The 26,899-nt window shown below is 40.7% G+C and overlaps 1 protein-coding gene across 2 annotated transcripts; it reads left to right on the top strand.

The window, feature by feature from the left end:
* The first annotated feature begins 1,328 nt into the window (after positions 1–1,328).
* celf1 (cugbp, Elav-like family member 1) lies at positions 1,329–26,313 on the top strand. 2 transcript variants are annotated; one of them, XM_080501692.1, is made up of 15 exons: positions 1,329–1,489; positions 5,138–5,260; positions 12,746–12,933; positions 13,599–13,681; positions 14,199–14,247; positions 15,564–15,698; positions 16,263–16,342; positions 16,439–16,600; positions 16,733–16,802; positions 17,415–17,537; positions 17,922–18,035; positions 19,012–19,197; positions 20,407–20,550; positions 20,696–20,868; positions 25,628–26,313. In XM_080501692.1, the coding sequence occupies exons 2-14, from the start codon at positions 5,157–5,159 to the stop codon at positions 20,821–20,823; spliced, it is 1,566 nt and encodes a 521-aa protein (XP_080357818.1). In that variant the 5' UTR covers positions 1,329–1,489; positions 5,138–5,156; the 3' UTR covers positions 20,824–20,868; positions 25,628–26,313. The 2 variants fall into 2 exon arrangements, with proteins under 2 accessions (XP_080357818.1, XP_080357819.1); XM_080501693.1 differs by lacking the exon at positions 5,138–5,260.
* Positions 26,314–26,899: the final 586 nt, after the last annotated feature.

A 26,899-nucleotide genomic window follows, 5' to 3' on the forward strand; every position in this document is an offset into this window, starting at 1 on the left:
TAATTATGTTATTAGACTTTGCGTTGGTGATCTCATAATCACAACAAATTATGAAAACTCATCAATATTCAGAATATTCACTTCAACCTAGGATACTTCAGTATGAGTCACCAGTGGTTTTAAATAACTAATTGTACTACAGTTTTGCAAAAAAAATACTCCCAACGCTCCTGAGTGGGGAATTAATTTATACACTTTAAAATGATATTTGTTCCAGCTTGAACAGCAGCCAATGAGTGGTTTCTGATTTGTCTTTTATAGTTGTATTATCTGGTTTTAGTGCTTGAATTGGAATTAAGAATTTTTTTTCTGGAACATTAATGCAAGGAAAGTTTTTATTTTTGCTAATTAATCCAAACTTAAAAGAACTGGAAATACTGTTGCTATTTTTGGAAAAGAAATATGCTCCTGACTGAAGCACGTGTTCAGAGGACTGCTTGGAGTAAATAATTCTGAAATGTTTCCATTATATTTTCAGCCAAATTCACAAATTGCAAAAAAAAAAAAAAAAAAGTTATATTAGAAAATGTTGTTTGGCCTCAGTGCTCATAAACAGATCATGCCATTCAAGAGGAACTGTCATACACAAGGATACTTCATGATATTATATATTTTGACAGCGTTTAAAACCTTCACTAAACTATAAAAGTCCTTTCGTTTTGTTGACTTTCAATTTTTGTAAGATCCCACAATCTCACATTTACTTTCATTCTGCAGGTATCCTGGATCCACCAAGATAAGGTTTGCTCCGTTTATCTGTAATTGATGACGCATACTTTACTCTTGCCGTTTATGGGAACGTTACTCATAGTGTCTTTCATTTGGCCAGGATTAGCCCGTGATGGATAGATACTCACATTTTGAGGTTAATCATGACACATTTTAACATTTAATTTAAAATGTGTGTAAATGCCAAAAAGGGTTTTGATTGCTGATTTTTCCACATGTTTATTGTACATCTGTTGCATTTATCCTGATTGAATGTAAACAATTAAAGGCGATAGAAGTAAATTATGAAGTAAATAAAAATAAAGTAAGAATGTGACAGCGGGGGACGCCTGTCTGGACCGTACCACGTTGGTCTTCAACTTAGGGAGTAGTCACCTGGACCTGTTCTATTGCATGGCGCAACAAATACCACAGTGAGGTAATAAAGACAGATATTGCTTGCGAGGATCCGGAGCCACATGAGGCTATTTAAATCCTCCTCACACAGCGGAGTATCACAACATTGCAGCCCCCCCACCTCCCACCCCCGCGCCCCCCCCCCCCCCCCCCCCCGCCCCGGACCCCACCCTCCGCACAGCTGACGGGTGGACGGGCCCGAGCAAGGACTGCCATTTTACACTGTGGCTGCTAGCTTGACGCCCCGGAGCGAAACACCCGCTGCTTTATGTTGCAGCCAGGGCTTCGGAATCACTGACATCCCACCGACACGTCCTCAGCAGCTCCCTGGAACGCAACTTTAATGGTGGCGTGAGACACGCTCGTGAGTATTCGCTCCTGGCGAGCTGTCAGACGCCGCTCGTGGCTAGCTAACGTGTGCGGAACGTGCTCCCAACCGTTCGCTCCGGCTTCAAACCGCGCTCACGGGTTTTTAACCTGCACGAGGCTCTCCGTTCATTTCTGGCCATGACAGTCGTGTATTGTTGGATTTATGTTTCACCTGTGTGTGACTTCGCATATGTGAGCTGTGACGTCTGCGGCTGCACTATTACGACTGGCAGGTAGTGAACGTACGTAGCGACGTACAGTGTGTTTACAGCACGTAAGGTGAGCACCTACGTGACGTCACTGAGGTATGTCCACTGTTTGCCCCCCCCTCACATGGACTCAGGACCGGAAGTCATGCTGTGCATCAATTAACACTTGGGTTATTGTACATTATGTGCAACAAGGTGCAATTTATCCCCAAAATATTACTATATAAACAAGAGTGCAACACCATCCATAAATCATGTGCATAGTTATTAAGAAAAGTAATGCTGAACAATAACTAACGCTTCTATTTACTGTTAATTGCAAAAAAAGTCAGTAATCAATCACTGGAATGTGGTGCAATTTATCACCGAATTACAACAATATAAACAAAAGTGCACGTGATATCCAACTGGTGTTCATTTGGAAATCATGTGCATCAATGCAATCCAGTAATACATTGGTGCAATTCACCCCAAAATATTACAATATTAACAAAAACGTGATGCCATTTAGAAATCATTGCATGTCCACTGATAGTCATGCTGTGCAATAATTAACACTTGTTATTGCACATTTCCGTTAAAAATTCTGTTGTAAATCGGTGCACTCCAGCTCCGAAATTCTACAATATAAACAAAAGTGCTGTACCGTTTGAAAGTGATGTACAAAAATATCCATCCTGACACTGAACAGTCCACGTGAGCAGGCACTGTGGAGAAGAAAAACTCACTTCTGAGCATATTTACAGTTGTAAAAGTGTATTTCCAGAGAAGTCTTTGTGTTTGAATAAAGTTTCTATTTTGATTTGCTGACAACTTCTGAGAATTCTGATAAAATTGCAAGCATTTCCCATGGTAATACTTCAATATGAAATCAGTCTCGAGAAAACCTGGGGACTGTATGTTGAAAGCAATTTTCTTCATTGCTTAGTTGTTGATTTGAATAAAACCTGAATTTATTTTGCACTCTTGCGTTCACTGTGATCAGAGGGGAAAATCTCAGTTAGTGTGAAGATGATAAATACTTTCACCTGAACAATATAGATTATTTAACATTGTGTGCTCGTAAAATACTAATGCATGGTGGTTGGATTCTTGAAACATTGTGTGAGTTTTTTTTTACTCTGCAGACGTTTGTGCTTCGGTGGAAAATGGGACTTAAGTTTGTTTGCTCTTCTTGCTTTTGGGTGCAATCGTCAGAGATGCCACAGTGCAAGCTGAAAGTAAATATGCAGTGCCCCAAATGTCAACAATCACTGTATTATAACAGACTATGGGACTGAGTTAGCAAAGCGAGCTGGTGTGAAGGGATCAGGCATAGCTACTAATCCTCGGATCTCCCATCAGTGTTGCTCTGCACCAAATTAATCCACTTATTTTAAGGATGTTTAAAGAGGAACACTCTGACTCTGACCTCCTAACTGCCACATGTTTTTTTTTTTTTGTTTTTTTTATCCGACTTGCTCAAACAAATCTGAAACTCTTTAATGATCTTTACAGATTTTAAGCAATCGTTTATTTATATTACATGAACGTTAGCTTGAGACGGGCTTTAATATGTTTGTAGCTGCATAAATATAGAAGATATCTTCTATAGTTAAAAAGAAGAAAACATCTTTTCCTTTTTAGAATTGGAGTTCAGTGAAGTTGATGAAAGCACAAAGATCTCTGTGGGTGTTCCAGTCTGTGTAATCCTTTTGTACCAGGCCTCGTTTGCATGACATCATTACTCATGAAAACGCATCTTGTTTTTTTGTTTTCATTTCAGAAAAGTTTTGCGTTTACACGGAAACTTTCCAAAAACTTTCTTGAGGCGAACATTGCTGTTATTGTCCAAATACTGAGCATGTGCAGAAAAAAACTATTTTCTACAGGCTTGGTGCCCATACACAGTACCCCCCCCCCCCCCATACCCCCCACCCCCCACCCTTTGCCTTGATGCAGATTGAAGCCACTCTCCATTGGGTGCACACATCACCATTCCTGTGTGTTGTGGATGAATGTGCACTTGCAGCTTTTGCAGTCTGGTTAGGACTGAGGATTTGGAAGTGTCCCTTGGTCGTCGTAGTGCCACACAAGCCGGTATACTGTTGCATTTCTATACTCGGGTCCAGGTGCAGACAGCTGGTGTCGACCTGCAAAGGTGCAACTTGAGCCTGGCAGTGTGGCAGAAACACGAAACAGTGGTGGTGGTGGTGGTGGTGGTGGTGGTGAGTGTTCGACTTCCAGAGAAAGTTCTCAATCAGCCCATGTTGCACATAAAGAACAATATATTGGGGCAATAATTATAATTGACATCACAATGCAAAGGCAACAGATGGCCGTAATCTTAAAAATTGTGGTCGAGTATTATTTATTTACTCAAACTTTTCTTCATGAATCCAGTTGATGATAGGATCTATTGTATGATGATACATAAATAATGCATTTAAGTGTACAGTCAGCACTTCCAGCATTATTTTAATGGTTGTTGTGCATAGGAAAGGAAAAATGCGCCACTCATGGAAATGCAGTTGTTCGTGCTCTCGCCTCACAGCAAGCAGGTCATGGGTTCAAATGGAGTTTGGAGTTTGCATGGTCTCCCCGTGTGTGTGTGTGTGTGTGTGTGTGTGTGTGTGTGTGTGTGTGTGTGTGTGTGTGTGTGTGTGTGTGTGTGTGTGTGTGTGTGTGTGTGTGTGTGTGTGTGTGTGTGTGTGTGTGTGTGTGTGTGTGTGTGTGTGTGTGTGTGTGTGTGTGTGTGCGTGCGTGCGTGCGTGCGTGCGTGCGTGCGTGCGTGCGTGCGTGCGTGCGTGCGTGCGTGCGTGTGTGCGTGCGCGTGCGCCCTCTGGGTACTCGGACTGTTCCTCACCGGGCTCCCTGGTCAAGACCCACACACACACACATTGGCGTATGTGTGTGGCCCTATATGAAAACTACATCTGTTTTAGCATTTATACATTGCAGTGTAAATGTGACACTATTCTGAAAAGAAAATGCCAAAACGATGCGTCTCAGTCATCCTGAGCAGCATGAAAACTGCTGGTAGCATTAGATTGTGTCGACAGTAGCTGTGGCGAGAATTCACAGCCCTACTTTTTATAAGAGCTTTCAACTGCATGTCTGTAGTTTGCTTCAGCTGTTTCTTGTCAATAGTTTATTAATTGGTTTAACTGGTTCTTCCTTGTGGGTGCATGTAGGGCTGGGCGATATCTCCCAACATGTTCAGTGTGTCGCGGTTTGTTCTCTGAGCGATATAGAACACCTCAGAGTTGTTAGTGTCCGTGAGTCATCTTTTTTGTTGTTGTTGTTGTTGTTGTCCATGTTTCTTTATGATTTTTAGTTTTCTTTTTATCTCCCTGTCATTGTTTCAACAATAATTGTTCCATGTGTTAAATGTGTGAGTTTTTGTTGTGTGATTTAGTTTTTTGTGTGTCTTGTCTCGCTGTGTTGTCCAACAGTAGCTGTATAAGGCTCTGGATGGATTGCCTCGACCCCGAAACCCTGTATGTGTCTCCAGAGCAACCTGGACAGCCCTCCCTCTCCCTCCCTGCCCCGGAGGTCTCCAGCTTGGCTCTAGAGGGGTAAGAAGTGTGGTTCTGATCACACTCCAAACAACCTGACCACACCTCCTTTCTTTTCGTGAGGCCAGATTTAACCACAGGCAACTGGGCTGCTTTTGCATTGTAATATTGAAACGATGTACCATCATTTTTATACACCATGTTGGACTGCATGGCTCCATCAGATTGTTCAAATGGGTTTTAATGTATGCAACAGTGCATGAAAGATCCACAAGTTTATTGCAGGTCATTTCCAATGCATACTCTGAGAGTGTGACCATTGATGTGCCAATAAATGAATAATCTATGGTTTAGCTTTAATATTAAAACGCAATGTCTTCTCGTTCAGTTTTAAATATATACGGTGAAGGCTTCTTCCTTTGTGTCTTTTAAGTCCAAATAGTTGCCAGAGCTATATATAAATCTATACAACAACAATGTTGGTATTATTGACCAGATGAGCTCATGTTGTCGCTTACTTGATATTTCTAACATTCTTAATGGAATAAGGAACAATGATCTGACAATGGCATGTTGAGTTTACCTCTGTTACCATAACAACGGAATTAATGCTTGGTGTCGGTAGATATGCGTGTGCGTTTTTTTTTTGTGCGGTCTGTGGGCCGCACGAAGGCCGAAGCCAGCGTTATTTGACGTTGCCTCACTTCTGTTTTCACACACACACAAGTCGCACACAAACCAGTGTAGCATGCAGGAGAACAGGGCAAACACAGCCCCCCTCAGGCCGGAACCTAATTGTTAGCTCCTGGTGTGGCTAGTCCGGGGATTAGCTCCTGACTGGGGAGTACTATTCTCTTTCCCTTTCATTCCCTCTGCCCACTGGGCCTTATCACCATCAATCTGACACCCTGTTTATCTGACGCTGCAGCCAGATCTGCTGGCCTAGTAGAAATGTTCACAAAGGCCGTGGATCATCAGCATTTTGATTGTGGTGTGCCAAATGGCCATTACTCCCGTTGGCCCCAGTTATCCCAGCATCCCTCTGGACTCCACGATCTCCACACAGTGTTTAGTTCCAGTCTCAGAGCCTGGAAAGCCAACCCAACGGCACACATCTGAGGCGAAGGTGTCCCCTCGGCCAGATCTCGTTTGTTGTGTCCTCGTTCAGGTCAACGGGTCGTCCCATGTGGATTGGTTTGTCGTGAAGCTGTTTTTTCCCGTGCCTCCTGTGCACTTTTGCCCGATCACACCAGGGTCCACCAACAAGTGTACGATCTGGAGTACAAAGCCGCCGTCTAATCGCTGCGTCAGTTTGTGTCCACCGTGTTGAAGAAGAAGTAAGACAGGGAAACAGATTTTGCCGTCATGGCTTCTTTTAAGCTGGATTTTCTCCCAGAGATGATGGTGGACCACTGCACTTTGAACTCCAGTCCTGTGTGAGTACATTTCTCAACCTGTCTTCTCAGTCTTATTCATCTCATAGGCTTATCCTGTCAGCCTTTTTTTTTTTTTTATATCATGATTTAGCATATAATTATTACATAATTGTGTCTCTCCTGTAATTTATTCTTGATATAAAGTGCTTGTTAAATATCCACGTCTTGTTCTGTCTGAAAATTGGTCTGATTTGCATAACCGCTTTCCCCGGATTTTAAAGGGCTTTGCTAGAATGTCTTCTGAAGTTTGTTCATCCTTAAAACTTTAGGGTCAAAGTGTGGACGATGTCGGGCTTTCAGTGCTATTAGGGACGTTCCAGTGTTAAAACTCTACCTGCTGTATTGGAAAGTAACATAAAGAGGTTGTATGAGTGTGAGAATTGCTGCTTATGCGTATTAAAATAAAGGGGTCTGTCCAGTTTTCCCAAAGTAGCTAGTTCAGAATATTGCATTGATGCTGGATACTGGTATGATTGCACTAAATATCTGGTGTCGCATTTACTTTTTAGCCAATTAATTTTTAAAATTCTTATTTAAAGAAGATCTTATCTATACTAATAAATTGAAGTTTGATTTGTAAGCTGAATGATTTGTTCCTTGTATTGTATTGTGCGCTGGATGTGAGCGCCAGGCTCCACCCTGCAGCATAATAGTAATTATTATTCAGTCACAGTGAACGACTGACTGACTTTGCAATATTTGTTTAATGGGCAAAGTCAAGGGAACTAATCTACCAACTCCTTTTTTTTTTTTCCCTCATTGCTGAAGAGCATCACAGTTTAAAACACATTTAGGGCTGATAGTAGGTCAGCTGCCACTAATTAAATCTAACCTGTGCGTGACTTTGACAGTTTGTACCTTTTTGGTTAAAATCCTATCGCAGAATAATACACACAAATATTTGAAACCCATTTAAAATATCAGTTGAAGAAAAAAACATTATAAAAAGCATCAATTAGGTTTGAGTATTTCCATGCTTAGTTTGTTGAGGATGACAATCCCTCACAGTGCAGTTTCATAAATCTAGACACTTTGGGGTTTTCGTGATTTTGTGTGTGCATGTTGTAACAAGATCATTTGACATTTCAGTAGTTGGTTTTTTTTTATACGTTTGTTTTTATATGTAATTTGGGAAAACCATAAGCCAACATTATCACACTGTGAAGACTTGAATTCAAGCACCAAACGCAAAATAACTTTTAAATGCCATCATTATCATGTACTTATGCTGGAAACTTTTATTTATTTCTCCATGTCCTGTTTGGCAGCTCTGGCAAATATTATGTGATTTGAGAGCCTTCCAGTGGCAGAACAGGTTTTGCTCTTGCAGCAGGAACAAACTTTAACTTGATATATATTCATGATATTATGAACATGATCCTTTTATAACATTACATTTCTAAGCAATCTAAAGACAGAAGGCCAAATGCATTGATCAATGTGGAGTCCTTTATTAATGAGGCAATTGATCATCTCGAGATCACATTTATACTTGGCTCATCATTTCTAAATAAACAGTCATAGTCAAGCCGTTCTACATGTTGTGCCCAAAATGTGTTTCTCAGATATTGACGTGTGCCTCGGGTCATTGCTGTGATGTGACACGGGAGATGTTTTCTGCTCAGACCGAGCTTTCCAACTTCAAATCATTTCATCATATCGGGACAAACGGAATGAAATGACACCCATCAATTTAGTTGTGTCACAGTCTGCATAGTTAACAAAGTGCTTCCCACAGTTAGTGTATTATATTGGTTGTCCAGGGAGGTCGACTGTGTGCGAGTGATATTATTGAACGCAGAAACAGAAACTGGCCTCTGAGGCAGTGAGCTTGTGTTTTTGGGCGTCTAGAGACGCCTCATAAGCCGAACACAGGGATGTGTACTTGGCCCCTTTCTCTAATCTACATTCATCATTTTGTTTTATCTAGTTTTATGTGGTCAATGTGACAATGACAATACTAAGGAGACAGAAATGCTTTTTTTTTTTTTTCCTCCATGGGGTCATCCAACTCTTTCTAGGGTTTCCCAGGTCTTTCTTGAGGGTGTTCTCTTGAACCACTGCTGACTGTACCCAAAAGGTGTTCCGTGTCTGCCTTTCTTTTTATGCTGAGTCATATTTCTGGATCACGTCACCTCCCAAAAAGTGAAGACGTTTCCCGATGGCCTCCTGTCATGTCATTATAGTCATCATAGTATTGTTACTGTCACCTGTTTCCTTCCAGAAACCACATTTTTATTCATTTGCGGTTTAGGTCCGATCATTGTTGTAGCCAGACATGTTTCCATCAGTAGTCGACGTTTCTGAGTGTTAAAGTTTTGAGTAACACACTCACTGATTCGTTTCCTCTCGCTGCAATTTCTCAAAAAGCGTTGGAGAAGTCTTTGTGTCCTTCTTTTGATTCTTTTCTTTTTCTCATCAGTTGCTAGTTCAGTGCAGAGGATTTGTAACTGATTACTGAAGTAAGATATGGTGGTTGCGTCGACTTTTAAGGCTTGGAAGAAGTTATTCACTCATTACTTGTCGGGGGGGGAATTAGCACATTTTGACTGACTTCTAAAGTTTCCTTGCTTAAGCGTTGATTTAGATAGACATCAAAATATAGATCTGTAACTTCTATTTATTTTTCTTGTATGTTCAAAATGGACTTTCCATTGACGCCAACTTAAACAAAGGCTTTTTGTTGGTAAAGAATTGTAGTTATCATCTTTCTAAAAGCTAAAAGCACATCCAAGTCTCAACAGAAAGTACAGTGTAATTACAGAATGAGGCACCTGTTATTTTCCTTCATTGAGTCCTGTGCTTTTAGAATATAGAGCAATCGTGCACATTTGTCCAGCCATTATTGTGCTGGACTCGGGAAGAATTTGCCTGGTGAAACTCAACGTTGCGTCGATGGTGCTAAATTTTCTTTGTGCTTCAAGGAGTTGTCGTACTGTGAAAAGCTTAAGTTGTATGTTTTGTACATATTAGTCCTTCACCACTACCATTGGGTGAAGGACAGGCTACACACTGGATAGGTTACAAGGCCAAAAAATAATAGACACAAAATAATCTCATAAGCGTGTCTCTGGAGAGATAAACCTTTGTATCAGAGGAAAACTCAAACAGAGAGGAGACGCAAATTTAACAGAGAGGGTCACATTTATGTATGTGGCACTGCTCATATCACATTTCTTTATTGTTAGGTTGTGACGGGACATTAAAGTCATTTCGCACAGGTCTGTCATACAGAAACGGTTTGTCTGATAAAAAGATATATTGTGAGAAATGCAAGTTTCAAAAGGGGAGAATGTGGGAAGTTAATTTGCTGCATCACTCCGCAAAGGGACAACAATCCACCTGCCAGAAATGTTTAAATTGCTTCTCACATTTGAACACAAGTTTAGTTTTGTGCAGTTTGGTTTGTAGCATGATTTATTCAATTTGTGTTGGATTAGGTTTTGTTATTTGTGCCTTTTTTTTTTTATTTTCAGTTGACAAATTAAGATAGAAATTCAATAAATGACCAGAATAACAGATCGCAATTTAGCATTTGTTCTTCTCATCTGCTAACAGAACCAATATATAGTTATATTTTGAGGAAAAGTAAGAGGTTTAAGTGTTTCTGGTACATTCATCATTATGGTTTTTAAGTTGGACAGGTGTTGCACACCCAGTAACCAGCATGTTGTGCTGAATAATCTTTCTTTTCACTGTATGCAGCCAAAATGAAACACTGGACTCACCATGGCTGTGTGTTGGTAAGAACCTGATGGTGTAACGTGTCACAGTACAGGAGCGATCCTTCAAAATGTTACAATCCATTGTGATGTAAACAAGGCCATGTTCCACTTTTTCAAATCACATTTGGAGAAATTCATATCAAAATGTGAATAAATTACAGAACTGTGATTTCTGCCTTTTTGAAGTTTAGTCTCCTTCAAATATCCAATAATACAATAATTTGTACAACTTGGGAAACCAGGTGCTTTTGTTAGTGTACTTTAACGCTAGTGTTGAAATTTAAATTTAATTGAAGCAATTTCCTCCTATTAAAGAAAAAATTTTCTTTTGGTCTGTGAGACAGAAATAGTGGGAATAATATGCTTCATATAAACAGGTCTGTGAGAAAATTTCGATTCAGTGCTTTCTAACAATCTTTATTCTTCATGTTCACACTTGTTTTGATCAGTTCTCCATCGTTCTGGTCAAATTATTTCTTGTCCGCTGAATCCAACAGTGGTTGTCAAACAACTGAATAAGTTGGGTTATCCCAGCAAGAGAAATGTGTTTGTGCTATTTCAATGAGCTTGATTAGGCCACCTTACAAGTCCATCTTCAATACTTCAGGTACATCCACAAATGGCTTTGGTTATGAATCCAGCTGGACTGTGGCGAGTCCAAATCAAGGCCTGGATGTGCAGCGTTGGCATGTTCTCTCTGTAGGGTTTCCTCCACGTAGTTTCCCTCTACAGCTGAAAAGAAATGTGCTTTAGAGTTTGGGTGTTGACATAATATGTGTGAGATTCTCTGTGTTGTGCTCTGATGGCCTTCACCCATACCTCCAACACACTGCGGCACTGAGGTCATATCTTTGTGACATTTCAACTGAAATCGCATCGTATTTGCATTTTTGTTTCAGAAAAGTTTGGCATTTAAACAGCAAAGTTTTGGAAATGATGTATCTTTACACAATGACTGAAACGCTTAAAACTGTCATTGGCATGCCAGGCCACTCGTAGGAGCCGTTGTTTGTTTTTGTAATGCAACCACACAAACGCAGCAGGGAGAAACACGCTGAGCGTCAACAATGACAGAACACAGACATTCACATGGACAGACGATCAAGTTACATTTTTATTGCGGTGACTTGTCAACTATACAACTAATTTGTATTTTCAGAGGCTCAGAGCACCATCGTCGTGGAAACGAACTCTAAAATGCAACCAAAGTTTTCTATTTTGACTTGGAAAATGTTGTGATGTAAACTGGGCCTTGGATTGATCAAATGGAGGAGATGTATGATTGAATGAATGAACCCAGCCTTTAACAATCCAGACAGTACTTCTGGAAATACACTGTTACCAAATAATTCTTCAACCCTGCTGCTTTCCACTTCTCTTCATCCGAGTACAGACTGTGTTGACAAGCGTATAACTGAAGGTCTTTTATCACAGTTTTTTTTCCATAGCCTCCGTTCTGACCTCCACCTTCATGTCTCATGTCTCATGTCCTAATACTTCAGATTGGAGGTTTGGGCCTCGGAGACAAACATTTTTTTTTTTATGTGACCCAACAAGTCCTGGGATGATCCTCGGCTTTAAACAGCCTTTCTAAACACCGAAGGACACTTTACAAGACAAAGATAAAACGGCAGATAGATGCTTACATAGGCAATAAAAACTACTAAAGTAATCACAGTGATGGTGTTAGAATGTTAGCGGCTTGCAGAGAATTGCCTTGTTGATGTTTGAGCTCATTTTTTAATTCCTTTAATGCACAAGACACAGTCTGTGACCATGCATTACAAGCGAGAGGAATACTACATGAGTGGTTCGTAATTCCACTGATTCCTTTATGACCGTTTGTCGATGTTCTACTAAGTGTGATCCTGTGTGATCACCAGGACTGAATCTTACATGTGTCGCACATGTCTTGTGTTTTCTTTGCAAAAGCCCAACCATTTCCTGCCACTTGTAGATCACATGTGCCTCTAAAGATTCTGTTGACGTGAGTGATGTTTTTATAAGGAGAAGGATTTTGTAAAAAAAAAATACCTGCCTAAAAAAATTTGACATTTGGTTTTTTTAGTGGTAGCATGGTCTGCATGCTGCTCTGACATTGGAGGTAAATGTGTTGCGTAATACAAGGACAAAAGTGAAGTGCAGTAATTACTGCTTCACATTTTTTTTAAATGGCTGCCATGATTGGTGTTTGGTTGTTTTATAGAATGATCAATTGGTTAGGTGTTAAAAAAAAAAAAAATGTTTGAAGCGTCATTCCATCACTTTATTCAGAATGCGTCAGTGCTGTATTTCATACAAGTTGAGCTCAAACCTCCCTCTGAAAAGAAAATCAGACACACAGGCCCATACGTTTGTCTCTTTACCTTGTACTGCCTCTGCAGAGGGAAGAAGATGAACGGGTCTCTGGACCACCCCGACCAGCCGGATGTGGACGCCATCAAGATGTTTGTCGGCCAGATTCCACGGTCGTGGTCCGAGGAGCAGCTCCGGGAGCTTTTTGAGCCGTACGGAGCCGTTTACGAGATCAACGTCCTCCGAGACCGCAGCCAAAACCCCCCACAGAGCAAAGGTCAGCCAGCAGCACATCCTCTGCTTGTATATGATAACTTTTTATGTCATAATATGCTGCATATCATTTACAAAAAGAAAAAAAGATTTAAAGTGAAGACTATAAAATATATTTTAGCGTTGTCTTGGTCACAACATCCAATAATCTGTTGTTATTCTAATTATTATACATGTTTTCTGATTATTTTCTGATCCATCAATCCAACATTTTGTTCAAACTCTTCTACATCTGGATCAGGATTTTGTGTTCTTTAATATCATTTTGTTTTTATCTTTTTGTAACGTACACCAGATCAGATGGTGTAATAAAATCACGTTCAGCACAGAGAAAGTGGATTTTCATATTCATAATGTAATACTGATATTTTTGAGATGTGGTCAGAATGAAACCTCATGAGTTCCTATTTACCAACTTTATGTTGCAGAAATCTGTATTCATATTGACACCTAAGTTTTATATTTCTTGTTAAAAAGTCAAATTATATTTGTTATGATTCAAATGCTAGTAAAAGGGAAATATCAAATCATTTTCATGGGCAGTTTAATGCATTTAGGAACAAATCTCTGCATTTCTTTACCAGCTACATGTTTTCAGTCTCTTTTTTCACAGAATTCTTCTTAACCTGAGGTGTTAAACACTTTTCCTCTCTTTTCCTTCCCCGACAGGCTGCTGTTTTATAACGTACTACACCCGCAAATCAGCCTTAGAAGCACAGAACGCTCTGCACAACATGAAGATCCTGCCCGGGGTGAGTGACTCCTGGTCACAGGAAGTGATTCAAACTCTTGTTCCCGTTCAAAAAAGTCAGTGTAGGAAACTTTCAATCCAAATTTGAATCAGGTAGATGATGCATCAAGGCTGTGAACTGCAATCTCCTACTAGTAACTGGTTATATAAGGTCTTTAAATGGAGCAGGCTAACCCATTTGTAATGTTTAGAGTTATTCAAATTAGGTGAAATTCTCCTGCTGTACGAGTTGTAAACACACAAGCGTCAATTAAAACACTCTTCTTCACCAAAGGAAACACATACTTGGTTTTACTTGAAATTATCAGTAAGGATTTCATTTTAATACAATTTTTATTTTCAAGGTTGTTTTTTAAAGAGATGTTGCAGCTGACTGCATTATATCGAGGTGTATTCATTAATTCATTAACGTTTTAGAAGATTCTAAATACCTCCAATAGAAAGCAATCCTACACGCAAATGACTTTATTTGCTTTGTACATAACACTGCCTTTTTTTTCTACTTATAATGTGTTCAGATGCACCACCCAATTCAAATGAAGCCAGCTGACAGTGAGAAGAACAATGGTAAGTACTTTAGATTTAAGACCCCTGCTCTGTGTATTTCCTGTGAAATTCCTCTTTCTATGCATTTTAAATCCCACTTCATCCAAAGAAAGGGTCACATGAGCTTTAACCTGTTTCCCATGACTGAGAAGAAATTCTAAACTCTGCACGGCTCGCCAGTCCATCATGTCTCTGCAACCGAGGCCTCGTTCACGCAACATTTCTTAGTGGAGAAACTGAAAACTTGGTTTGCGTTTTCGGTGTCTGTTTTCACAACAATTCTCGGAGCCACTGGAAACACAGCGTTTTGAAAAAGCTTCAACTCCGTCTCTGAGGAAACGGAGGGGATTTGCAACTTTTCTGAAATGCTTAGTTTCTGTCTGTCCATACGAATGTCCGTGTGCTCCCATTGTTAATGTTAATAACATATTGTTGTCTGTGCATATGTGTGGTTTCATACAGTGGAATGGATTTCCTGAATGGAGGCGGGTCTCGATGAGACGCGGAGTCAGTAAATCCATTCCACAGTTTGCAGCCAGCGAGCAGGCGAGCGTTGTAGCACTGTGCTATCCAACTTTTCATGACAACATGTCGCTGTTAGGATGTATTTTACACTCAAAACACTGTAGAGCAACACACAGACATGGATGTTTGCAAAGCCGTTGTGCAGGGAGGCGGTCGCTCTGCCGCCAGACGTAACTGTTTTAAAACGGCATCTCGCCAAGGAGAACGACTTTTGAAATCTAATCTATAACACATTTTTGAATTTTGAAAAATCTATACATCCATTTACTCTTAACGTATCCAGGCAGTGTTTAATTGGTTAAATCCTGCCATCCACACTTAAATATTACTGCCTTCCATCAGTCAGCCTATGGCTAATTTATCAACATGCACAACATGCATATCACAAACATCTTACTGAACTATGGAATAATAATAAGTAATTGATCTATACCTCAATCCAGGCATACTTTCATTCATGCATCCACCCATTCTTCCTCCAGCTCATCTTAAGGTGGAGAATATTCTCACTATATAATTTGTCAATTGTGATTTACGAAATCCTGTTGTAATTAACTTGTCACACATCTGTCTGTGCCTGTAGCTCCTTCTACCGAGAATGAAAAGCACAAAATGTTAAAGTGATTGTTAAAATTATTTTATCCTCAATAAAAAGGAGGGATGAGTCCCAGGTAGTGCATCCAATTTGATGCAGATTTGAAAATACATGAGCAGATCAGTTTTGCGAAAACCATTTCTCCTAAACTTTACTATTTGATGAGAAGTGTTGTGAGATCGTAGTAAAATGTGTACTCTGGTGTTTTGCTTTACAGCTGTGGAGGACCGGAAGTTATTTATTGGAATGATTTCCAAGAAATGTAACGAAAATGACATCCGGCTGATGTTCTCTCCATACGGGCAGATAGAGGAGTGTCGGATACTTCGAGGACCTGACGGACTCAGCCGAGGTAATTCGGCTTCTAATGTGCCTCCAGTTGTTTTCCTAAACACCCACTCGGGGCCTGACTGGGAGTAAAGCCTGCTTTATGCTTGACGCGTCCGCGAGCTCCGTACGGCTTCGTGTGGCCAAAATTCCATCATCGATTCTGAGAAGGAAAGTTTTTCAGCCGTGGAGTCTGGTATGCTAGCTTATGTAATGCACCTGAATGCAACATTCAAGGCAGTCAGCTGCTGGAGCTCCGGACCACGGGAAGCAGAAGAAGACGAGCTCACAAAGAGCAGAAATGTCACTTTTAAGTGTTTTGGAGAAGCAGAGGCACTAAAAACAGCATGTATCTACATGCGGAAGTAAAATCTGGCGACATGAAGCCCGTCAAACCCATAAAAAGCCATAAATTAGTCACGTGTTATAATCGTGTTATAAGCCACAGGGTTCAAAGCATTGGATAAAAAGTCACGGCTTATCGTCTGGTAATTACGGTAAGTATATAAGTGCTGAGAGATAATGGCAAACTAGTTGAATTTTTATTTCACGTGACGTTGAAAACCTACGTCGTCTGTCTCTCTTTCAGGTTGTGCTTTTGTGACATTCACAGCGAGGCAAATGGCTCAGTCAGCCATCAAGTCCATGCACCAGTCTCAGACCATGGAGGTGAAGTTCAGAGTCATAATTACACATTAATCATACCGGGTCCATTTGTCTGATTTTGCATCACAGGCTGAGAATGTGTGACTCGTGTGTGTTCAGGGCTGTTCGTCTCCCATCGTGGTGAAGTTTGCAGACACTCAGAAGGACAAGGAGCAGAAGCGCATGGCCCAGCAGCTGCAGCAGCAGATGCAGCAGCTCAGTGCAGCGTCCATGTGGGGGAATCTGACCGGACTCAACAGCCTGGGCCCTCAGTACCTCGCAGTGAGTGCCTGTGTTTGTGCGTGTGATTTATAGGCCACGTGTGTTTAGCCACAATGCCACAGTGAGCCCCCCGACCAAACTGTGTCACTTCTCTAACTTTAGTTGTCACTTTCATCTTCCTCCTGACTCTAGCTCTACTTACAGTTACTGCAGCAGTCAGCCTCCACGGGGAACGCACTCAACAACCTGCACCCTGTGTCAGGTACACACACACACACACACACACACACACACACACACACACACACACACACACACACACACACACACACACACACACACACACACACACACACACACACACACACACACACACGTACACACGTACACACGTACACACGTTTTTATTTAATTCTTTATTTGATAAGGCATTAAGTAATAACCAACCTGAAAATATGTCTTTGTAGAGACACGGCTCTGCTGTACATGCACACATATATGACCCTCTCGGACCAGGATTGGACACCCCTGATACAGACTATTATGCTTTTTTGTAATGTGGCCATTTATTGCACAATGTAAAAAAAAAAAAAAAAAATATGTTGAGTTCAGGATATTTGATAGAAAATCACTTGCATTGTATTATCATTATATAATAATGACTTATTAGGCTCAAAAATTCTCAACAAATTATATTTTACCACTAATCATTGGGTAAATATTGCTCAAGAAATCTCAATAAAAAAAAAAAATGACCGTGTCAGATTTGTGTAGGTTTGGACCAACGCTGATAAACCACAAACACTGGCTGTCATGCACAGTTAAATTGAGGAGAAGTCCAGGAAACTGTCTTAAACTGGACTGTCTTCAACAGGTCTCAATGCAATGCAGAACCTGGCTGCTTTAGCGGCAGCAGCAACTGCCACACAGGCCACACCGTCAGGCTCCAGTGCCATGACCACCTCCAGCAGCCCTCTGAGTGCACTAGCAAGCTCAGGTGAGAAAAAACAGGCCCAATACTGCACAGTGTCAATGTAAAGGTACACAGTGATATATGGAAGTGTGTGACCAATCAGAGCCGCACAATTTTCTCTCTGTTGACCAGCCGTGCAGCAACTCAAACTATCATTCACCATTCATCAAACATTAATTCTCCAGTTTTAACTATTGTGTTGTCTATTTTGACTCTTCTTATCATAAACTTCAAAGTTGGTGAATCAAAAACTGGAAAAAAAAAATGTATCTCCTCTGTTGTTAGTGCAGTATTTGGCTTGGGCCACACCAAATGCATTTACGGCTGTCTTGGATGGCGTGACGATCAACCCCAGTTCTCATGTAGTCTTTCTTCTACCAGTGACACTAAGTGTTAATCCCTCATCAGGCTCGTCCCCCACCTCCAGCAGCAACTCCTCAGTGAACCCCATGGCGTCTCTGGGGGCGCTGCAGTCGCTGGCTGCCAGCGCTGGAGCTGGACTCAACATGGGCTCCCTGGCAGGTAAGAACCCCAAAACACCAGGCTCCTCCCACACACCCTACACTCAGTCAATCCCCTCTTCACACCACTGAAGCATGGCTCAGTTTTATGTAATCTGACATTGTGAACTTCTGGCTACAAGCTCTCCGTCTTATTCTTATTGACGGGAAAAAAATCCCTGTGCACCAGGAAGGTGCTACAACCATTTTCTGTTTGGCTCGTTCATCATGTATTCTTGTGTTTTAATACTTTCCTGCTTTACTTTTAAACAATTGGTCATGATTTATAGATTCAAATTCAGAGGTTCATACCATCTGTGTCCAGTAGATGTCACTGTAGTGCAACAGAAAGCTGCTATGATAAAACAGATAAACTCAATTTTCTACTGGCAGAGGAAGAAACATGTGTCCATATAGAAAAAGCTTCACCACAGAACTGAAACAAAAAAATGATATGGAGTAAGAAACTTTTATCATTATGCAAAAATAGAAATTCTGCTTCTGTTCGTCATGGTTACTGTGTCGTCTTTGCATATTGTTAAGTGAAACGCGTGCAGGATGAGATTGGGTGCCTCTAAAATGTGACTATATGAATAACTTTGGCTTCTTTTTTTTATAAGCTGGTGTTTACTAGAATACTCTTGATAGATTATTGTCAAGCGAAGGAAATACTGTACGTGTTAATGCATCTTATACCAGTGTGACATGCATATATATTTCTCTCAGATGTGATTGAGATTAAAGTGGAGAAAATTGACAACAAAATACAGAGAATTTAGTTGCTCCTGCTTTGTCATTTGTTTTTTTTTAATCAAAAATGGTTCCAACCACAACGCCGGAAATGAACTAATGTAAATGTGAATCTGTTGTTTTTGCTTCATAATGTCTTACACGCAGTCTATTAATACATTTGGACCGATCAGTGACGGTACCCGGGGTCATGGAGGGTCAATCTATGTCCCTCTGCACATCGCGAATGATTTCTCTCACCGATGCAGGCATGGCGGCGCTGAACGGCAGCCTGAGCTCTGGGGGCCTTTCTAACGGCTCAGGAAACACAATGGAGGCGCTGAGCCAGGCGTACTCGGGCATCCAGCAGTACGCTGCGGCTGCGCTGCCTAGCCTGTACAACCAAAGCCTGTTGTCCCAGCAGAACGTCTCCGCTGCAGGCAGCCAGAAAGAAGGTGGGTCCTCCAGATGGAGGCTCTCTGTCTGCACCACTGTGGGAAGTAGGACGTTTGTAGGAAAAAACCTCAGAAAGGTCAAGGTTAATACTTGTATTGTATATTGTTGCTGCTCCAGCAAACATTAGTTGCTAAAACAAATGTGTTATAGATTAGCTGAATTGGTAGTTCAGCTAACGATCCTTTATCAGTATTTGTCAAGGATTGTTAGCAGAGGGCTGTACAATGCAGCGGGATTAACATATTCGGGATATCTCTCCATTGCCGAGGTTAAGTTAGCCAGGTATGTGTGATTCTGATATCATTAACACAAAACAGGTTATCAACTTGGTAGTTCAACCCAGGGTTTTCAACTTCATGAGGTTATATTGTATTAAGTCATCAGACAACTGTCAGCACTCTTAATCACTCGATTTCACTTTATAATGGATCGCGTCAGAATGTGCAGGTCATTTTCCAAGAGATCCAGTTGGTCAGGAGGCGAAGCTTTTATACTGGTTGATCTCTTATCCAGAACATGACCTGTTCCCGAGCAGGTTAGCCGTTTGGTGCAAGTTACCGCGGGCGTTTACCGAGTAGTTACTTCAATGATTACTTCAAAATCCCGCTGCATGGTATAGGCCTCAGGTGTGTTGTGTGTCTTATCCTCACTCTCTGCTAAGGATTCTGTCTTGTTTTAAATCTGCTGCAACAGCCAGCAACAGACGCAGCACCGGTAAGATTTCACCACTTTTCTCCCGAACATGGCCTCCGACCATTTCAACAACAAAGTCCCAGACAGAAAGCTTCTGCTCGCCTCTTTCATACCATCAGTCCTTTGAGAGGATCTCATCACTGCTCTGACCCCCTCCCTCTTATAGATGGGGGATGGGGGGGGGGGGGGGGGGGGGGGGGGGGGGGGGTCTGCTCCGACCCCCCCCCCCCCCCAGATACACCTTAAAGCCTTTATGTTGCTGACATCACAGTCAAAGTGGACTTGTGCTTTTTATATTTAACCGACTTCTTAACAAGTGGATATTTGTATTATTTGCTAATAACTAAAGAGGAAATAATTTGCACATCATTGCATTATTTCATTCTGTATCTCCAGATTGTACTTGTACAGTTCAAAGGATTTTAATATTTTTTTCTGAATCCCAACATTGTAGGATCTTGGTCAGTTTCACAGTTTGTTTGGAGGATCATCTGAACACATTTGTCCATTCGCAGGTCCCGAAGGCGCAAACCTGTTCATTTACCACCTGCCGCAGGAGTTCGGAGACCAGGACCTGCTCCAGATGTTCATGCCCTTTGGAAATGTTATTTCTGCAAAAGTCTTCATCGACAAGCAGACGAACCTCAGCAAGTGCTTTGGTAAGTTTGTCGCAACTCTGCAAAGCTGCATTATTCCATGTTTACGGCGTGGCATTTTGTAAAATGACACATTTGAACAGGAGCGAGCGCAGCGCTGCTGAACGGTCCTGCTGCATGTGTGAGTGATTGTGCGTTTCCTGTCCAGGCTTTGTGAGCTATGACAACCCGGTGTCATCGCAGGCGGCCATCCAGTCCATGAATGGGTTCCAGATCGGTATGAAAAGACTGAAGGTGCAGCTGAAGCGCTCAAAGAATGACAGCAAGCCGTACTGAGGGCGCTGCCGGGCTCCACACTTAGTTAGGCAGGGTGCTGTTCTGGTAAGTGGAGCGTCCACACCGGCTCAGACTGGTGCACTCTGGTGCATCAGTGATCCGCTGCTCAGCCTCTCCTCAGAGTTTTCACTTGTCCAGGCGCAGATACACACAGAGCTCAGAGCTGCCGGCAGGAGTTTTGAGACTAGACTGGATTCCTCTCCTCTGACCCCCCCCCCCGCCCGTGTTGTTTTTGTGGTTGACGCACTTTTGTTTTTCCTTTTTGACAAAGCGACTGGTGTATTTTGATTTCAGTTTAACATGGTGTCAGTTTGCTGTGGTAGATGATTCACATTTGAGTCGATTGTTTCGATACGTTGCACATTGACCACTGGGTGCCAAATCTGTTCTTACTTCTCCTTCACTTCCTCCCCGGAGCGGCTCTGAGGCTGCACAGAGCTTTAAGACGAAGCACACTTGGTTGTTTGCCCCCCCTGCTTCTCTACGTGTGTGTGTGTGTGTGTGTGTGTGCGTGTGTGTCTGTGTGTGTGTGCATTTCCAACCTCCATTCATTATACCAGTGGAGAAAGAAGCTGTTGGTCCCCCCCACCCCCACCCCTCCACCCCCTCTCTCCCCCCACCCCTCATGACTTCACATGCTTGGTGGTGTCTGACTGCTCGTGCACGGCTCTCACTAATGAAGCGGGTGATTTCTCATCAGGTTTGTGTAGTTTTTTGTTGTTTTATTTTTCTCTTCTCCACACATTAGCGTTGTGACGTGTTCTCGCCGTCAGTGTTTCCTCGCTTTGTTTTCATTGGTGGAATAATTTGAGCCAGACCGAGTGTGAACACAGAGCTTTAGCAGCAGGTCAAAGGTCGGCTGTCGTCAGCAATATGGTGAACGGAGGCTCACAGCTTTCTGAAATCAGGTATATATTTTTTTTTTTTTTTTTTTTTTTAAGTCATCACACACTCCTGCTAGCTGACAGTTAACCGGCAGACGGCTGCACCTCCACGTCTCAACTATCAGTGAGTTTATATCGCGACTAACCTGGACCTGCACAAGCTTCCAGAAGTTCCTGTTTTTATATTTAGAGCTATGAAGCAAGACAGATGTTGAGTTGTATATTCAAACTATTATGCCTTTTCTATTTTTATATAGGTTTTATACTTCCCCTGTGTGTCGGGGAGCTATTTATTGCCTAAATTATTTAACTGAATTGAAATTACTTTAAAAAGACTTCTGGTGTGTCGTCTTCCTGCCTGTTCAGTGTTGGTTTCTTCATGTGATGTGTACAATCTGTCAGTGTGGCATGAACTGTGTATGTACAAACCTTCTGAGCCTTTTTATTTTGTAAAATGCAATAAAAACAAGAATCAGGAATTGGTTTAATCTTTCGACCCTTTTCAATAATCCTCTTTGTGCATCAAAGACTAAAATCTTTGGGTTTGTTCAAGCCTGTCGTTTGTTGTCATGTCGTTTGGATTCTGACTCACAAAAACTAAGCTTGAGTTGCTGCTGCTTCACCAGCAGACTGAATAAAAGGTGATTTAAAAACGGTAAACTCACAGCTGAACTCTCCACTGCCTGTGGAATGATATAAAAACGGCTGCCATCTAACTACTAACTGAAACAATGTGGCCTGTTTTTACAATTCACTAATCCAGACTCCCTGGAGAAAATGGAAGTATCGTTGCATCTTGTGGCTCATGTTCTTAAAGTATGAAAAAGTGCAAAATTACTTTTTTTTCTTTATTAATATTTTCCTCAAATTTGAACAAACCTCAGTCAGGCTTCAAATTATGTCAACTTGTTCTTAAAAACAGATTTTTTTCTTCCTGCCTGCGACACAGCAAGCGGTAGAAAAATTAATAAACGTGTCCTTTGTGTGGTAAATTCATCCTTTATTTCTGCAAGTTTCCAGCACTTTTCTGTTCACATCTGTCAACTATTAAAATTCTAGACCACCAGATGATGAAGAGCCAAGTTTAAAATTCACTATTCTTATTCTTCTTGTAAAGTTTGATTAAAACTCGTTTTAGCCGTCAATCTGCCCTTGTTAATGTGTTTCAGGCATCAAATCCTTTACTCGTTGACATCCTCACAAGATGAAAGAGAAAATCATTTTGTCGACTAAAAACCAAATGAGATTCTTGTTTTTACTGCTCTTTGCAAAGCATTACAGAAACGGTGTTTGTTTGGATTCCTCGGTTACAGAATCTTCTGTCATATGTGTCTTCAAATAAATGACTTGATTTTCCACAAACGCAGCTCATTTCCCCCCCGTGGATTCTCAGTGGCTTCCATCCCGTGAATGATAAGACCAGGGAGGATGTTTAGTTGTATATCTGTGCACGGACGGCCCAGGAACGTCTTCACTGTATGAAAAATGAACAACCATGATGATACCGACCAGATTTCCTTTTCTTAACTTTTGTTTTCTTATTGGCACTTAAAAACATAGTGCTACATAAAATATTGAATAACCAGAACATATATAAAGGAACTCAAAGAAATACAAGAAATTGTTACAAGCAAGATTTTTATTCTCGGGTTTTTAAATGTATAATTTGTAACAAGCCAAAATGTGTCATTAGAATAGTTAACTTTTTTTTATTATTATTATTTTTTCTGACTGATGTGGAACTTCAATTACAAACAAAATGTATCGAGTAAAAATTGCAATAAAATTAAAAATATAGAAAAATTTAAATACATTCACATATTCAAACAAAAAACTGCTAAAGAAAAATGAAATGATGATAAAAAAAAATCTTCGGAAAATATACAAGATGGATACTTTCAAAGTACAAATGATGCAATAAGGAAAAAATAAAAACATGTTTAAGAAAATACAGCAATCGTAATGAAAAATAAGTTTGAATAATAACTGCAAATAATTTAACACACACAAAACAATACCCACAATGCCCATCTCAACTACGGCAGCTCGAGTCGCTCTAAATACACAACAAGCTCGCTGCCGTAAAGCTGTATCGTGGTATCGGTGGCACTCTTATGGGTACGAGTACTCCTGCCTGGTATCGAGCCGATACTGGTATCGGTATCGGTGCATCCCGAGTTAATACAGCAGTGATGCGCTTTCGCAGTATTTCAGAAAAGGTGTAGTTTACATGGAGCTGCTCTCTTCCATTTTTCTATCAATTCTGCCAGAATTTTCAATTCAGATTTTTCTTTTTGGAGATGTTTTTCTTGCTCCGTCAGTCAAAGAGTGTAGTCATGGAGGATTTTTCTGTAGTCGTACAGTGGCATCGAGGGGTATATTTTGAATACAAGTTACTCCTTGATTATCGGTCGCAACAAAAGAGAGAGTGGGTCCTCATCCAATATGGCCACCATGTTGAGCAAGAGTCAGATAAATCTTACATGATTGTTAAAACACAACTGAACTACAAAATGAAATCAAATCTGGTTTAGGACAACGTATGAAAGAGGTCTTTACAAAATATTCACGTCACACGAGCAAAAAAAAGCAGATTAAAGCCACTCATGCTGGTGTGAAAATCGCCAAACTCTGCAAGAAGCTCATAAGGGAAACAGTGAAAGTGCGTCTTGAATCGTCTCTTTAAACGAGTCACACGTAGGAATTACGATCGTTTTTTTTGTTTTGTTTTTTTTCTCTCCGATTTATGCCCGGGTGCTATTACAGTCCTGGAAACAAGGTCATTTCATGTCTACAGGTAACATTATAGCTGATCTGAATGTATGAGTCAGTGGAAAAATATACTGTTTCTGCCAGCTACTTTTGTTTACCGTAAGGGTTTGTCGTCATTTCTGCTCCACAACGACAAAAACGATTGCTCGGAGGGAACTTAAACGCACCATCAGTGAAACTCCACAGAGTGTAAAGTGACGACTGCAGAGGCCGGGCGAGCCGCCACTCTGCTGCTCTTCCTCCATGCTGATAACTTGTGTAATAATATGTGTGTTTCTGTACAGTTAAAGACTGAGCTCGTCATTTTAAAATGTCCCCTCGCAACTGTTTTGGTTTCTCTCAAAATTGTATTTTAAAACACAGTTTTAAAAAGTACATTATCTGTTTTTTTTAAGCTTTAGAATTGATGAACTGCTCAATAGCCGCAAGTTTACATATGACCAGGCCAGTTTTTGACGACAGTACTAGTAAGATATTTAAATAAATTATATTTTCTTATGAATGTTGTCGTCGTTTCTGACAAGAAAACAGAGCAGAGGTGATCGGCTCAGTCTGAAGAAAGAAGCAGCTCAAATTAGATTCAAGTCCAAACTTGGTTGGTTTTTACAATAAAAATTGCCAGTGAAACAGTGAAAATAGATTAAAACGGGTATGAACTATCGATAAAATGCTGGAATAACATCAAAAATATCATTAAAAATAAGCACATATATATATGCATGTTCAATTACACTCAGTTTGACCCAGATCAGTTAATCACTATTGTATACATAAAATACAAGTAAAGATGACATGACATTTAAAACATATTTTTTCTTTTCCTTCTGCGCTGATTAGTTTTGCCATTTTAAATTTGAAAAGCACTTTTTTTTTTCTCCCTTTATCTTGGCTTTTGACCACACAGCTTTAATACCAATGACGATTATTACAGTGGCACTTTTTAGCCTCCATATGGGATCACAGACTGTCCTCTGTGTGCTGTGTCAGTTCTGCATGTGTCTCACCTGATTGTTGTAGAGAGTAGTACACACACACACACACACACACTGGATCACTGTGTGTCTCTCTGTTCTTTCTCCTGTCTTGTGCCCCCATTCGCTGTTTTTAACCCCAGTTTGTCTCCCTGTTGTCCTTTTTGTTTTTTCTAGATCTCTTCCTGTTTGCCCTAGCATGTTGATGTGGCGTCACAGTTCATCGTCCAGTCCTTGTCCTCTGCGCTTCTCTGATGCTTCCAGTTTCACATTTGACCTTGTGTTTGGGGAGGGTTTTTTTTTTTTTGGTTTTTGTTTTTTTCCTGTTTCCTCATACGTCCTGTGTGTGTTCCCGACACGGGCCCTAGAAAGACTGCCACTGAACATGTTTCCGTAGTTTAATAAAAAAAGAAAATCAATAAAATACTCCAAGCAAAAAAAAAGGAAAGTCTATTTTTCTAGAGCTCGCTGATGTAACCACTCCAGTTTTGGGTGTGTTTTTTTTTTTGTCTTGTGAGTTTGGTTTTGTTTTTATTGGCGGAGTGGTACAGCAGTCCTTCCAGCACCCCCTCCCTCCCTCCGAGTTTCTTCTTTGGTCGATCTTTAAACATGATTTTGTGTGGGTGCTGCTGTGTGTGTGTGTGTGTGTGTGTGTGTGTCGGGAGTTAAATGCAGTTTAATCAAGTTAGTTTGTCTGTGAAGAAAAACTAAAGCTCAGAAAAGTTTCTCCTTTGGAAGAAAATTTCACTCAGTTTATTATTATTAGAACATTTTTTGGCATTGACTTTAGAGAATCAGTGGACAGCCTTTTGTCACTTTATTTGGCATGCATACATTTTTTTAATATATATATCTGCACTGAAATTCTTGGCAAAATGTGATATTATAGTTTGTGTTAAGTTCAAATTGATAAATAAACTTGTGCCAAGCGTTTTGCACAATCAGTATTTTCCTTTTTCTTTAAACTGACTTGGAGTAACTAATTGAACTACTTATGTAAAGTAAAAATGGCTTGTTATTTCTTTATTTAGAGCAGGGGTGTCAAACTCATTTCAGTTGAGGGGCCACGTCCACCATAATCTGACCTCTGGAGGGCCGAACAAGTCAAACGTAACATTAAACTGCAGATATGGACAAATGGCAAAGTCTTTCCTTCTTTTGATCCTTTTGTAACTGCAAGAATTCGCCAGTCTATTCTGAAATATACATATTAAAGTTAATCAGATATTATATTTGCAAAAATAACCCCACTATCTGGATCTGGATATCCTATTTTTATTCAGGATTAAAACAATTTGTCATCATCTGGAAATTGTTTTGAGTTTGCGTGTCTAAAGTATCACTTCACATAAATTGGACACCTTTATTGTGAAAGGTGTTGCGTTATGTGACCTCCACAGATGCATTAATGTCGGGGGTCAAATTCTGACCAATGTCATTTTTGCCAAT

The sequence above is a fragment of the Blennius ocellaris genome (genome assembly GCF_963422515.1).
Source record: "Blennius ocellaris genome assembly, chromosome: 1".
In the NCBI taxonomy this organism is placed as follows: Eukaryota; Metazoa; Chordata; class Actinopteri; order Blenniiformes; family Blenniidae; genus Blennius; species Blennius ocellaris.